This window comes from Phalaenopsis equestris, unplaced genomic scaffold (genome assembly GCF_001263595.1).
Source record: "Phalaenopsis equestris unplaced genomic scaffold, ASM126359v1 Scaffold000372, whole genome shotgun sequence".
Taxonomy (NCBI): Eukaryota; Viridiplantae; Streptophyta; class Magnoliopsida; order Asparagales; family Orchidaceae; genus Phalaenopsis; species Phalaenopsis equestris.
This window is the reverse complement of record NW_018164814.1, coordinates 1,627,285-1,643,493: the sequence shown is the minus strand read 5'-3', so window position 1 is coordinate 1,643,493 and position 16,209 is coordinate 1,627,285. Positions and strand designations below refer to the sequence as shown.

The window sequence follows — 16,209 nt, the reverse complement described above, 5'->3', positions numbered from 1 at the left end:
GATGAGGTCACTAAACCACATTTCCTTATTAATTAATTTTTTTGACTATGAATTAAACAAATACTTATCTTTCTAATTAATTATAAGTTTTAATTAATTCAACAATATGTGCGTTTTTATGCACGCTTAATTAATCTTATCAGGACGCCTGCTCTTCATGAGGAAGCTGGCGGCTATTACATAGGTCGGCAATGACGTATTTCCTCTCTCTCTCTCTCTCTCTCTCTCTCTCTCTCTCTATGTGCAAGTCAGGAGCTGACCACACAACCCCCCACCAACTGGCTAAATTGTTGCCTATATTTGCGCTTAAATTAAATGATTTTAGGGCTACAAATGCATTTGACTTAAGATTTAATATATTATTTATAAATATACCAATAAATATTGTGGTGTTGAATTATAAAGGATAACATATAATATTATAAATACAGCCCTCATTGGGTTTATATTTGTAATTATTTATTTTTTAACCATTTTTTTGTGAGACCAGTCATTGTGTGCAAAAATAGAATTTGAAATTAATTAGTTAAAAGCACTGCGGCTGAAACTCAAATATCAATTAAAATTAAAATAGTGGTGTTTTTGTATGTTATATGAAATATTTTGGTGGTATAAATGTAAAAAATTAAAATTACAAGTGTTAGGCAAGTAAATATATAAGAATTGGGTGGTTATCTATGCAAATGTCCCTTTATTTTATGTCTGATGTGTTGTTAATTCCTTATGAAATAGAAGGCAACTCAATCAAAATGTAAATAGTAAATTCAATAATTCATATTTTTTTTTTAAAAAAACCTTGATTTACATTGGATTGGCTAAAAATGATATGACACAAAATCATTTTGAGCAAGAGGAGGAACTAATATTATTTTTTAGGATGGATAAAATCATATGTTTTATTAAGAAATTATTAAATTGTCCAAACTAGATAAAAAAATAAATATTATAAACACCTAAAAATATCAGCACGAATCTCAAAGTCATTAAACAGCTCAGATGGAGGTTAGGCAGAGAAAGCGTCCTTCCATCCTACTACCATATGTGAAGGAAAAATTCGACATGTCTCCCGCGGCAATAGGGTTTAATGGCGGACCACCTTTGCAGTCCCGACCGACCAAGACGTGCGTAGGAGCGTCCAACTGCAGCAGACCGAACGATCCATGATGAATGAGATCGCAAACGTACATCAGAGGGCACAATTGCCACTTGTCCGGTCATCTCAGTCAACTGGCGTTAAATCAGTCGCCCAGCCGATCACCGCCATAATTAAAATTCAAATCGTAATGCAAATATGATATGAAATCTATACAAATAATTAGCGTTTTAATCACATTATGAATGATTTTCATAATCGTTATCTTCTTTCCATAGTTGTACAAAATGCATCCCTATAAATAGGGAGCAAAAAATACGAACAATGGGATCTCTCCCTCGGCACTTGCACCATTAAATTTTAGACTTACTGTACTCTCTCTTCTTCATCCGGCTCAAACTCTCGGGACGTGATACACAAATGACAAATTATGATCCAACAAATATTAAATTTTATTATTTATATAGAAAAACATGTACATACTAGAATATAATCGTCTCCCTTGGACATAACCTTCCACCACTCCTATTTTGAGCCCAATTTTAAGTTTGCTTCGCATGAAATCCATAGCGCCATGATAAATAATTATTGTTAATGTGTAATAACAACTTAACTTTGGATTAAGATGTAATTAAGAAAGCAAATTGCCCATTAATTTAATTGCTAGTAAGGCACTAGCTAGCTTAATTCTTCAAAGGATTTATCTAACGTTATCCTCTCCATACACCACCTAACCCAATAATGACGTAAAAAATGAGAATATTTTCAGGATAATTTTAAAAATTATTAAAATTTGAAATTTATAATGTTACATATGAATAAAATATAGCTAATTATTTCTTTTTTTTTGGAAAGGATTATATTAAAGAACAAATTAATTTTAGATTTTAAAATAGATTTATTTAAAGTAATTAATAATAATAAGACTCATTTTAGTCAAATTCTAATAAGTATTAATAAAAAATATTTATGTTTTCTAGACATTAGAAATTTATTCCTTCTAGAAATAATTTCTAGAAAGTAAGCATCTGTGGCCGTTCAAAAGCGGTATCTTGTCAGGTAGCCAACTGCAAGATGCATTGCCTTCTACGCTAGTCTAACGGCTAGTAGCAAATCAGATCCTTCTAATAGTCAATACTAAGGACTATTGACTATTTTCAAGACTTTTTTTTTTCCTTCAAATTTTTATTTGAAAAATTTATTTCTAATGATAATTGAATTATAAATTAATATTTAAATTGTGTTTCTAATATTAGTTACATAACTAACTCCTTTGTTGGCCTTGCATAAGAGAAAATATTACGTGCGATTAATCGTAAGTCTATACCACAATATAAATGGGATCACACCGTCGTATATAGCACAACAGACTGTTGGGACCGTTGTCCAGACGTGTGGCCGTGGCACGTAATATTTTCTCCTTGCATAGAGACTTGAAAAGCTAATCCTCAAACACTTCAAATTTTGTACAAATATATATTTCTTCTTGTCTCAAAGCTAATAGGCACATGATAGAGATAGAAAATAGTATGTGGGATTAATTAAATTTTAAAATAAAGTATACTTTTGATACTTATATTTAAAATTTTATAGGCATTGATTTATTTATTTATTTTAACACTTGATCATTTTCTCCTTAGATTAGATATCTCACTTTCTACTTTAATAAATATCATGCCCCTCGGTGTTATTTGGTCGGATGAAAAATGAAAACATTGTAGGAGAAATGCAATATATTCTTATTACAGTGTATTCTAGATCATGAGAAATTGTTTACTTGTCGGTGAAGTTACTACGGGTTTTTTTATTTTTTAATTTTTATTTTATTTTTTATGTTTAATTCGATGCATGCAAAGTAAAATATAAGAATCGTATTACAAATATTTATAATCTATTTTTCTTAACTTTTATTGTATATTACATAATTTTTATAATATTTCAAAATAAAGTTGCATTAAAATATATACATGATGTATATATATTTTAAACTATAGTGTCATGTAAATAACTAGAGAAATTGAAAATTGTTTCAATAATAAGGGGTGCAAACCAGCCGAATTGAGCTTGAATATAGAGTTTCTAAAAGGTTTCTTTAGAAACTACTCGTTGAGCCAAAAAATAATAAACAATTGCATATCTTGTAAGTTCATTCATGCTCAATTTCCCCCCAATCCCATTATCATTAACCTCTAGAGGAACCTTTTAATAATTACAAAGTTATTTGAATATAATAAGAATGAAGAATTGACTCGATCGGTAAGAGGTTCGCTGGTACTTGATATGAAGCTGAGTAATCTGTCGATCGAGCTGAGAGCCGAACATCGTCTTGTGGGGAAGCACGTTCTTCGGATCGCTCAATCCAGACATCTTCTTCTCTAGCCCTAATCCGCCATATGTCAACAAGCACGTCTGATTGGTCATCCCTTCCTCCTGAGTCATTTGTTTTCCTTGAGATCTATGTTGACATATTTTTCATATGCATATTTAGTTTTCATATTCTCTTGCTTTTTGAAAAGTGCAAAGCACTCAAGGACAAGAAAATCTTTTTAAGATATAAGAAATAATTGAATCACATTATTGCGCAAATTTCTTGGATTTTCATGGTTAGGCCACAATAAATGAACAATGAGACAACAAAAATTTGCGTTTTCTCTTTTCCTTCTTGCTCTTTAGAATTTTCCGTCTTCTCTATTCTATGTGTGCTACTATGACAGGCGAAGAGGTATCATCTGCCGATAAGGACGCCCTTCTTAATGCTATGGGTGGAAAATTTATGTATGAACGATTGTGTCACTAAGGGTTTGTCTTTGATGAAGCCGCGAATGATCGTTTAGTTAGGCGTTTTCTTTCGAGTTGTATCTGAGGGTTTTGTGTGATGCACCCCTCTTTGTAATTAAACAAAAAAAGAATGAATGAAATGCAGTTTTCTATCTTTGGTAATGATTGTTCTACCTCAAGTATTGTGCGGGTCATGTCAAACTAGTCTAGATATGCGTAGAGAGGTATCATGAACTTCTTCTTCCAAGTTGTCATTTCTCCTCGTCCCCTTCTTCCTCTGTTCTCGTGTGTGCTGTTGCGGATCATATGACACAAATTCTCTCAGGAATCATTTGGATCGATTTTTTATATGTGGCTTTAAGTGGTGCTCTTTTGTGGCACAATTTTTTAGTGGTGTGATGAGTCCCACTACGAACATGAGATCGAATTAGAAGGCATCAAATTAAATGTGAATATGAATTGGGTTGCTTTGCCAAGAAACTTAGTTTTGCCATTAAGAAAATTTTTGTGTTACTCTAATGAGTCGTGAATTTTCATGGACCGATGTCGGATTGATGAGTTGTCGAGGTCACATTTTGATGTCACGTTGAGCTTACGCCTAGGTGAACCCGATCCAAATTTATCTGTAAATTGATTTCACATGTAGGTATGCTACAAGATTTATATAAATTAGCGTCAACCAAATCTGACGCTACTTTGGGCATAATCATAAGCAAAATAGTGTTGGTGTGGATTTGTGTTGGACATATGAACGACTCAAAAATAGGAGTCGGTAATACAATAAATGTCAAACGTGTTTGATGCAAACAACTTGCATTAACTTTAGAGTCTGATAATATCGACATTAACCAGTTTCAACGTGCCATGCCTCGATGCTAAAGTAAATTATGGAATTTGCATCCAATTTTGTGAGGAGCAAATTTGTCTTTTTATTTGCATCAAATGAATCTGTTGTGTGTGTGTCTGTCTGTGTGTCTTGTATATATATATAATGTAAGATATGATTTTCGCTCCTACGCAAAACAAATACTAATATCATAAATATTTACTTATCAATCATCACAACTTTGAAATCTATATCACAAAATAAGTACAGACAATGAATATATATATAATTTTTTAAAAAATAATGTAAATGGGTGAAAGTTCAACCCAAACATAAAATATTCATCCACATACTCAAAAAAAAAAAAAAAACATAAACACCCAAGACGTTGTGTCATTACTAAGATCATAATCATCCTTCCTCTTCTCTCCCTCATCCTCCTCATTCACAAGAGTCATACAAAGTTGAATGTCTCCAATATAATTCATGTCTTGTTGAGCCGCTCGGGCTTAGATCGTAGGGTGGCTTTTGCGACTTTAATTAGTCAACTATCTTTTAACTTTTGCTTAAGAAGCTGCATCATGTTATGTTGGTACTGTGGGATCCCTTGGTCTTTCGTCAATGGGGTCTTTTGTCATCGCATTCTTAGTTCAAACTCTTTGATCTCCTTAAGTTTCAGGCTGAACCTCTTTTTTCTCTATACAATATTAATTAAGAATGTATTTTAAATTGATTGCTATTAAATAATTTAAAATTAAAAAAAAATATTAAATAATTACATATAAATTTATCTAATAATAATTAATTTGATAATATATTAATAGTATTAATCAATTAAATGAAAATTAAAACAACAAACCCATCACCTCTCTGCCTGAAAGAAAAATATTACATCAGGACCGAAACCCTAGCCTGCATCGCTACGCTTCTCCCGGTTTCGCCCAAAACCATCTCTTTCGTGCCCGAACCCTCGCGATACACTCGCAAGTAGGGTTAACTGGGAAGAAAACTGCGGGATCGCGGCGTGCAGTGACCCCATAACTCCCATCTTTCTTCTCCTTCCGTACTCATACCCGAAGCCATGGAGGCAGATGAAGGAAGTTAACTCATATTTTCCTTTTCGCGCGTATCGCCTTTCTCGGATTTATCGCCGATTCACAGGATTTGGTAAATCCAGGATTTACCGCCGAAATCAGTAAGCGAGAGTTCCAAAATCCAAACCCTTGCCCGATCCTAACTTAGAAATAACCCGATAGCAACTTAGAAATAAGGAAGAAAGAGAGTTCTAACCTTCATGGCTGGAGGTAAGATTAGAAAGGCAAGGCATCAGCAGCAACACTTGCAGGGAGGCATCCCTTTCGAGAAATCGAAGGGGCAACATATCTTGAAGAACCCGATGATCGTTGAGACTATCGTTCAGAAAGCTGGTATTAAACCCACCGACGTCGTCCTCGAGATCGGCCCTGGTACTGGAAACCTCACAAAGAAGCTCCTTGAGGTCTCCAAGTCTGTGGTTGCCATCGAGCTCGACCCACGCATGGTCCTTGAACTCAATCGACGTTTTCAAGGCACTCCATACTCAAATCGTCTTAAGGTTTTCTCACCAACTATATCTCCTCCAGATTCTGCTCTATCTTCCGTTTCATCTTGTTGCCTCTTATATCATATGTGTAAGAATTATATTTAAATGTTAGTTTTCGAACATTATGTGCTTAAGAGGAGCTCTATTAAAGCTGTAAAGAACTGCAATTTATTTTACAAAATCCATTTTTTGTGTGCAATGCAAAACTTTTGGACCAACTCAGTTTAAAATAGCTTTCTTTTGTTCCATGATAATAGCAGTTCTCTACTTCATAATTGAAATTTATTTATTCCGATTACAATCAGTTATTTGGTGCAATCTTCATCAAAGTTTGATTTTCTGATGTGGCCCTTTGATTGATTCATTGGAGTTTTGGACTATATTAGATGAAGAAAAAAAATGAAATCTTTCTATCTACCATAAATCACAATTTATATGATTCGTGGGTACTATAATGTGATCCAAGTTTAAATACGCAGGTTAAAGAATGCCATTAGGTTTTATTTGGTATTTTAGTCCTAAAGAGTAATTATTTATTGAGCATTTTGGAATTTTTCTCAGACATCATAGAAGTAAATTAGGCTCTGTTATTCGATTACTGATTTATGTATTCAGCAATATAAACTTTGCAGTCATACCTCATAATACTATGATAGATTGCACACTCATTAAAATGACGCTTTTATGTTATTCCATTTGCTCTGGGTTTTGAAATTTCTTAGACTTGGTTGTCACTTGAAATGTTAGGGTTCATGAAAACCTACCTTTTTTATGATTTCATAATTAATGTTTGGCATGCTTGCAATGTCTAATTTTCTAGGTTTTTCAAGGAGATGTCCTCAAGTCTGAACTTCCTTACTTTGACATATGTGTGGCTAACATCCCATACCAAATCTCATCCCCTCTCACCTTCAAGTTATTGTCACACCGACCTGTTTTCAGATGTGCTGTTATCATGTTTCAACGAGAATTTGCCATGAGGCTGGTTGCAAATCCTGGCGACAATCTCTACTGTCGGCTTTCAGTGAACACGCAGCTACTTGCTCGTGTCTCTCATCTTCTTAAAGTCGGGCGAAACAATTTCAAGCCCCCACCAAAGGTTGACTCCTCTGTGGTTCGCATTGAGCCCAGACAACCCCTTCCACCTGTTAGCTTCAAGGAGTGGGATGGGCTGATACGTCTTTGCTTCAACCGGAAGAACAAGACTCTTGGATCAATCTTCAAACAGAAAAGTGTTCTTTCGCTGTTGGAGAAGAACTATAAAACTATGCAGGCTTTGCAAGTGGCTCAAAATGGCCAGATGGAGGAGGAGAAGGCCACGGTAGATGATCTGGCAGTTTTGGCTAACATGATTGAGGACATGAGTATGGATTCCTATAGTGTGAAGGATGAGGAGGAAATGGATATAGAAGAGGATGATATGATGTGTGGAGGCAATTATACATCTGATTTTAAGGAAATGGTTATGGGAATTTTGAAACAAGGGGATTTTGCTGAAAAGAGAGCTTCAAAGCTTACACAAGTAGATTTTTTGTATCTTCTCTCACTCTTTAAAAAGGCTGGCATCCATTTTACCTGATTGGGACCATTTTACTTCTAGAGGTATTTTTCCTGCCACATTCAACTGAATTTTTGTATTTGTTTTGATTGAGATTTCGGTCATTTTTCAAATCTTATGAAGTTTTGTAATGTTAAGGTGTAATTTATTTTGACGTCAGAGTCATTATTTTTCATAATTTTGAAGAATATTCGCTGTTTAATTGTAACTGTTCCAAATAAAACATTAGTGTTTTTTTGTGCTATTGGCAATGTTGCTAGATAGTGAAGTAGACTAGGAAAATCTACATACTTTTGTTTTTTCTTTTCCCTTGAGGATGATGTGTGTTGTGTTGCTTTTGTAATCTTAGGCGTGTTCATATAATGTTTTTATGACCTGCTACTGTTGTTTCTTATAAATTAATTACATAGATATTCTTTAAATTAAAATGATTTTTTTGCAGGTTGAACATCTATCTATGAGGTTTTCTTCATAATTCTTTTTTTAGAATTTTTAGCATTTTATATCAAAATTTTTTCAAGATTTAAATAAAATAACAAATATAATGAACAATTAGAAAATAAATAATAAGAAATCACTTGGTATAAAATATAAATATCATTTTTTAAAATATTTTTAACAACCTAAAAAATGAAGTCTTAAGTTTTAATATATCTTGATTATATTTTATATTAATATTTTGTCAATCAAGCCAACTCATAAGCTAACAATTTGAGTAGGGTTGGCTTGAACTTGGCTTGTTTGCTTATGACGGTTAGCTCACAATCCACTTATCGAGTCGGACTCGAGCCATTAGTTGAGTATTTCTTCTCTTTTAGTCTTTGTTATCGACCTATGGAATCTTTTAAATTTTATAGATTGTATCCTCAATTCTGCTATGTACAATATGTTTTTGGATTTATGGTGAACTCATGATAAACTCCTTAAATTAATTGATTTGTATTCTTGTGTTTATTTTGGTAGATTAAGTGGCTATTAATTGACTTAAAATTTAGGGTCTTTTACGTATGTAACATGCAATTCTAATGTATTTGCATCTCTCACACCTATATTTTCATATTTAAATGCATAACACTCAAATCTTTAATATCAAATTTAAAATAACAATATTTCCAGTTTTAAAAGTGAAATATAATGTTTGATGCATAGATTTAAAGCACCAACGTACCATGTACGTAAATATGAAAGTTTTGATGTAATATATTTAATTACACAAGAATTGTGTGTTTCATATGTAAATTTTCCAAAATTTATAGCATTTAATAGTTTTATGCATGATTTAAATAAATTACAATTGTTATAATGAGATCGAATTATATTTATAATACAGTTTCAATTGTTAAGAATAAAATATTAACGCTAATTTATTGAGTTATTTCATACAGGCAAATAGTTGGTCGTTTAATGTTATTAGGTCTTTTTAGAAAGAATTTAATTCTTGAATGGCAACTTCGAAACACATCAAGATTAGTAATAAATTTAATTATGCAATTTTAGGACTATTTTGAAGAATTTTAAATACATTTATTTTTTTATGAAATTTTTGTGTGGAGTACGCTTAAGTTGTTAAATAAAATTGAATCTTAATTTAAATATGTTAAGTTTTTATGGCATCAATAGATTCAATACTTAGTTTATATTGTTTGGTCATCATTTAGACTTCTTTGTCAAACACAAACAACTTGTGCCACGACCAACTTGTGATTTATGCTAAGGCTTACTTAAGTCAAATCATATAATTTGGAATTTTTTTTAGTGATTAATCTCTTTTGTTGATATTTTATGATTCATTTTATTTACTTTTAAGTTAAGACACACTCTATCTTAATAACTAGTATCAAGGCAAAGTTTTGACAAATATAATGGCTATTATCTACATCAAATTAATTGTTCACAAATATCAATTTGAGATTGAGAAATTCGATAGCTTAATAAATTTTGGCCCTCGGTGAATTAATGTTTATGGTGATCTTAGTCTTATATAAGAACAATATAATGGCTATGAAATGATATAACTAATGTAGTTACATATTACAAAATGATATTCTTTTTCATAATTTGAGAATGTATCAGTAAAATATAAAAAAATAAAAATAATGATAGATATAGTGGAAATAACTGCATACCTTTAGGGGTTCATTCAACCTTTCGTTTAAATAAAAATCATGATAGATATAGTGGAAATCTGTGCATACCTTTAAAGGTTCAATCAACCTCTCTTTTGAGATTAGACAAATTTATTGACACCAAATTAAATTAAATAATTCCATAAGATTAAAAATTGATAATTTATCTAATTTGCACAAATTTTCTTCATTTATCATAATCACATGATGGTAAGCCCCTATATCAATCACTCTCTTTATAAAATGTTAAGTCAGACGATTTAAAAGTTGAGTTTCAGATATTAATAGTTTATTAATATTATATGTCAATTATTAGCAAGTATCTGATGCTAATTGATTTTGAGTAGTAGATGCTAGAGAACTAGCAGTGGAAAAATTGATGATTAAGAAGACGAATGTCGGGCATCGATGGCAGATAGATCTCAGGCATGGGCAAGTTTTGGATAGCTATCTATTGGGCGGTCAAACTTCGATTAGGATAAGTGGTATGCTTGATCATTCTCCTTATAAAATGGGATATTGATGACTAGGAGTATGAGTATCAGGCTTCAGAGGCAAGTCGAAGTAAAAAATCTTCTAGGGTTTATTTTGGTAGGAGTCAAAATATTTAAAGTTGCATGACTGACAGTGATTTGCTCAATCATTTTTTTTATAGCAAGGGATTTTAATATCCAATGACAAACATCATATATGCATGACGAACTAGCTTCAAATAGAAGTTGTGGGACTATTGCTTGGAGACATCCATAAAAAATTAATGGTGGACAACATCAGATGTTAGCTATCAACTGATAGTGATGCCTACATCTTGATTGTCAGAGCTTTGGAACTATCTAAGGTCTGAAAATTTTTACCACCAATGTTCTAGTAGGGTAATTTTAGTCATTTTGGCAAAAAAATCATGACTATTTAGCTGACAACCATAGTTTATCACATTCTTGAGATGAGGGACTCCCTTTAATTTGAAAGCAGAATACATAATTATCTCGAGGCGTTATTAATAAAAAAGTAGCACTAAATTAAAATGTGAACGATAGTTTTTAGACTCGAAACATGGATTTTTTGATTGGTTATTTTTTGTATGTATACATACATAAGGCCCATTATTTAGGTATAAATCAGTGGATCTTAATAGAAAGATTATTAAATATAAATTAACCACTCCTTTTAATCCTTCTAAGTACACTTGGGTCCAATATTGAAACTAGGTAGGTATTCCATTATATATATTAAAAAGATAGACCACAAGATATACTTGCAATCCACCCCAATTAAAGATATATGCTTTATTCAAGGGCCACAGGGGACTTACTCTGTCAAACAATGAGCCAGTCGAGGCGCGCGCCCACACACACACACACACAGATATATATATATCCTTATAATATATATATATCTTTAGAGAACTCCGTATGAAATTTTATTGATATCAGGTAAAACTTGCATTAAGTTTGGAGATAGATCCATCTATAAGCAGCCATACAACTCACCCAAAAAGGAAAAATCGAAGGTTCGATCTCCAATGCATACAACTCTCAAAAATAAGAGAGAGACTATACCCATTATCAAAAAAATCAAGAAAGAAAAAACAAATAGTTAATTTAAGATCTAATATAAGGATGACCCATGTTATCTCCATGAATCAATCTCCGGAGTGTTGCAGGAGGATTATGCCTCACATTGTCCTCTGAGCTTCTAGCACCCATCTTGGCAAGCCAATGCACAGGACCGTTACATTCCTTTAAAATGAAACTCCAAACGATATTCAGTTTTTTAGCCAATAGAGCAATTCTTTTAATATAAATAGTAATGTTCTAAGGTGTCTGCTTCCTCCTAGTGATAAAATTTTCAAGTTGTAGAGAATCAGTTTACACCTGCAAAAACTTGTATTTAGCAATACAAACATTCTTAGTTGCCATCTAAACCGCCTATGTTTCAGCAGCCAAGGCGTTTACAGTACCACAAGGGGAAGCAAAAAAAAAAACACAAACATTTCCCACGAGAGTCATGAAAAATTCTCCCAACACCAGTTAAATCGCCTCCCCAACTTCCATCAGAGTTTACCTTCACACAGTTGTGCACGGCCTACGCCACATCACAAGTTCAGGTTGCCTTGCAACCTCTCTCCTTCCCTGTACTTTCATAACAAAATTAAAATAATTTAAGCCGCAGTAATAAGAAGGTTCAGCAGAAAGTATCTTGACAATTTTATATAAGGAAGCAAGCACATTAGCCATAACATGATTCACACCAATAATCTTTTCCAAATGTTTGCAAGCGTTTCGCGCCGTCCATAAGAACCAAATAGTGATATAAGGGATGATTTCAAGTATATGTTTTTTCAGTTTGCAAGGATTCCGGGTCTCACAACATTCCTCAAGATCCCGCCAAAACTCTGGAATGGAGGTCTGGAAGGTCACTCTTAGGCACCTCCAAACTTTCATCGAGGATGAACATTTAAAATAGATATACATGACACTCTCCTCCTCCTCTTTACAAAGAAGACATTGAGAAGGAAGTCTCAACCCTTTCATTTTCAAAATGTCATCATAAGGTATCAGTTGGAGGTAATTCCTCCAAAGGAAGGACATTGAGGCGAAAAGAGCCTTGCACCAAATCAAATTACCTCAAGCTTACTCGAGGATGTGGATGTAAGTTTGAGTAGATAGCTTGAGTACAAGATTGCTCCTTAGGTAATTTAAGAAGAAGTTTATCACGTTCGGAATTATCTTTTGGGATTTTGGAGATATAGGAAGCATTGCACTGACCCACATTATCTCTGAGCAAGGGAAAATTCCATTTCCCATTATCCCAAAAATCAACCTCAAGAAAATTTGAAGTTTCTTCCTGTACTTCTCAAGCAAAATTTTCCAAAGCCCAATTGTCTTTCCAGAAGGAAATCCTACCATCTCCGATATCCAAATAGATGAATTTCTTAGCTAAGCATCCGACATTAAAGATGGATTTACACATTTTAGAATCCCCAACCTTCACTGAGACAGTGAAAGGGTGAACCCCCCTACAATATTTGTCATGCATGAAAACAACCCACAAAGATTCTCTAGCCTTGAATTTGAACCACATTTTGATATTGTTCACCTCCAATATGTGATGAAGTTCTCTAAATCCCAAGCCCCCAGCATGTATAGGTTTGCACATTTTCCTCCAGCCTATCCAAATTTTCTTGGATTTATCACCAGCCCACAAGAACCTGTCAAAACATTTTTCTAAAACATGTTGAGTACTAAACTTCATCTTAAGCACCTGTAAGTCATATAGAGAAAGTGTTTAATACACTTCTAAGCAAGGTGATACGGCCCCTGAATGAGAGAAAAGTGTTTTTCCAATCCTCAATTTGTTTTTTTATTTTTTTGACCTCTGAATACATCTGTATCTGCTTCCTCCTATCTCTTAGCAAGTTTACACCAAGATATTTGATAGGAAGTTCAACATTAGAGTACCCCGTGTGAGACCATCCAATTAACCATATCCTTTTTAACACATTTTCCCACATATATGCTACATTTATTTTTGCTAAATTCCAAACCCGAGAGCTTTTGAAATTACTCCAAACGAGAATATGTACGTTTAGTTGTTGTTTTCCCAGCATTAGAGAAGATAATAGCATCATCCACATACACAAGATTACTAATCATCATCCTTGCTCTATGGTTATAACAAAATTTGGGATTGAGATCATGCAAATTATTCGCCATACGAGAGAAATAGTCAAATGCAAGTATAACTATAGTACTTGATAACGGATCACCTTGTTTAATGCCCTTGGAAGCTGAGAAAAAACCAAGTGTGCTCCCATTGATAAGTACACTATACTTGTTTCAAGCTAGCCATCTCCTTATAAGCCCATAGAAATAAGTTTTGAAACCACTTCCCTTCTAAGTATTGATTATGAAATGACAACTGATCGAGTAATACGCCTCCATGAGATCCAATTTGAGAATCATATTGTCGCCCCTGCCTTTTTTATTAAGATCTTCAATCAATTCTTGTGTCGGCAAAATATTACCAGTAATTTCTCTACCCTTAATGAAAGCCGATTTATTGAGAGAGATTAGATGAGAAAGTTGAGGTTGAATTTTGTTGATACTGATCTTGCTAATGGTTTTAGATATAACTAATGTTATGCATATAGGTCTACATCGATCCCATCATGATTTGTCCTGGCTTTTAGGAATTAGGGTGATAGTCGAAGATGGGAAATACAACCAAGTGTTAGCACCCACAAAGAAGCTTTGTATAGCCCCATTAACCTCCCTTTTATTGATGTCTCGACATTTAATGTAAAAATTTGAAGTGAAACCGTCTGGCCCTGCTGCCCTATTGCAATCTATGCACTTAAGTGCTGTAAATATTTTTTCCTCAGTTGGTATTTCACATAAATTAAGTTCATTAGTATGTGATTTGTCATCCACAATGGGAGTGACCGGTTTCTCATTAGAGAAGAGCTGTTCGAAGTACTCCACCACACTTCTTCCTATTTCTTGATCTGTAATCCACTTGCCATTGTTACATTTAATTCTTAAAATGGTGTTTATGCTTCTTTTTTTGCTTTATACATGCATGAGAAAACTTAGAATTCCTGTCACCCTCCTTGAAATAGACCTCCCCAGCCTCCTGTTTTAGCAAATCCTCCTCCCACTTGATGGCCATGAGTTCTTTATGGGCCTTAGTTAACTCCTCAACATGATCAGCGCTTCCCTCATCAAGTTGTTCTAATTGTTGCACATTACTTTCAGCACATAACACTCTTTTATGGACATCACCAAATATGTTCCAACTCCACTCCCTCAATGCACGAGCAACCTTCTTATGAAGGTTCCACAGTAAAAACCATTCATTCCCCACAACTGATGCTTTCCAGTTTGCTCTCACAACTCTAAAAATTCCTTTTGATTCGACAATACATTCAAATAAGTAAAATGATATGTAGCAGGCTTCTCAAAGGAGGCTAAAGAAAGGAGAATTGGTCTATGATCCGATCCCGAGCTGCTTAGATGCTGCACCTTAGACACATTAAAGTTTGACAACCACCCTTGATTAGCCATGAAACGACATAGACTTTCAAGAACTTTTTCTCTTTTCCACGTATATTTACGTCCATAGAAGCCAAAGATCAAACAAACCGGCATCACTGAGAGCATCACATAAAATATTGATTAGATTTCCATCCCTAATCTCCCCCCAACTTCTTAGAATTACCATGATCATATTAAAATCACCACCCTCCAACCGATTATCTTTCAACAAGGTCCTCATCTGAATCAGTTTATTCCAAAATTCGTGTCTAGCTGAGTGTGTGGAAATAGCACAAACAAATGTAGCCCACCCCCTGAAGTTCTCTTTTTTGAAAACAACATGCAGAAACCGAGGATCATCAACAATCACATTAACCTTGACATCCTTCTTCCAAAAAAGCCAAATTTTATGTCAAATAAAAAGCAAAATTGCATTTGCTAAACTTCCTTAATATTTTTCATTATTGGATGCAACCAATGGTTCTAAAACCGCAAAACAACATACCTTATGGATCCTGAAGTATATCGGAGTCTACCAAGGGAATATGGATCAGCCATCCCCCTGATATTCCAAATGAGAATATTACACATAATGTACCATCTTACCCCTTCATAGAAGCTCTAGTTAGAGTATGAAAATGATCTCCATCAGAATAGCAATGATCCTCGGAATTAATGATGTTGCTTGCTTTTAAATGAAGTGCTTCATACCTTTCCTTCTTCTTTCTTTTCGTTTTTTGTATTTTCCATTACTCCTCAAGTGCAGTTCGAGCCTCCCCAATAAGGTTATCATCCTACACTTTTGTAACAGTAATATCATTCCTCCAATGTATATCAAGGTTGTTTACCATATCCCCCATTCCCTCCATATCAGCCATTGCAGCATTGACCTCCATCCCTATGTCATTCTCTCTGTTGGTATCCTCAATCTTATCAACGTCAACCGCTCCACAAGGTATCCACGTATCTTCCCTAAACATTATAGATTTAACTTTCTCCTTCCCATTTTGTTCGACATCTTCCAACATCCCATCTTTGTTTATCAAGTATTGTTCCCACACCTCGACACCTGATTAATGGGGTGCTTAAGCTCAGGTATAGAACATAGCAATTATCACCTGAATGCCCAAACATACAACACCTAGAGCAATAAGGTGGGTGTTGTTCAACTATAACTTTTTGCCAGCACCCGTTGTGGGTGATTCCGATC

At 34.0% G+C, this 16,209-nt stretch overlaps 1 protein-coding gene across 1 annotated transcript; it reads left to right on the top strand.

Moving 5' to 3' along the window:
- Positions 1-5,683: 5,683 nt before the first annotated feature.
- On the top strand, positions 5,684-8,015 carry LOC110026436 (ribosomal RNA small subunit methyltransferase). The gene is made up of 2 exons (XM_020727370.1): positions 5,684-6,291; positions 7,100-8,015. Exons 1-2 carry the CDS (start codon positions 5,992-5,994, stop codon positions 7,856-7,858), a joined length of 1,059 nt encoding a protein of 352 aa, XP_020583029.1. The 5' UTR covers positions 5,684-5,991; the 3' UTR covers positions 7,859-8,015.
- Positions 8,016-16,209: the final 8,194 nt, after the last annotated feature.

Coding starts and splice junctions, on each gene's coding strand:
- LOC110026436 (XM_020727370.1), top strand. CDS start 5,992: ATGGCTGGAGGTAAGATTAGAAAGGCAAGGCATCAGCAGCAACACTTG. Junction 6,292..7,099: donor CATACTCAAATCGTCTTAAG/GTTTTCTCACCA, acceptor CTAATTTTCTAG/GTTTTTCAAGGAGATGTCCT.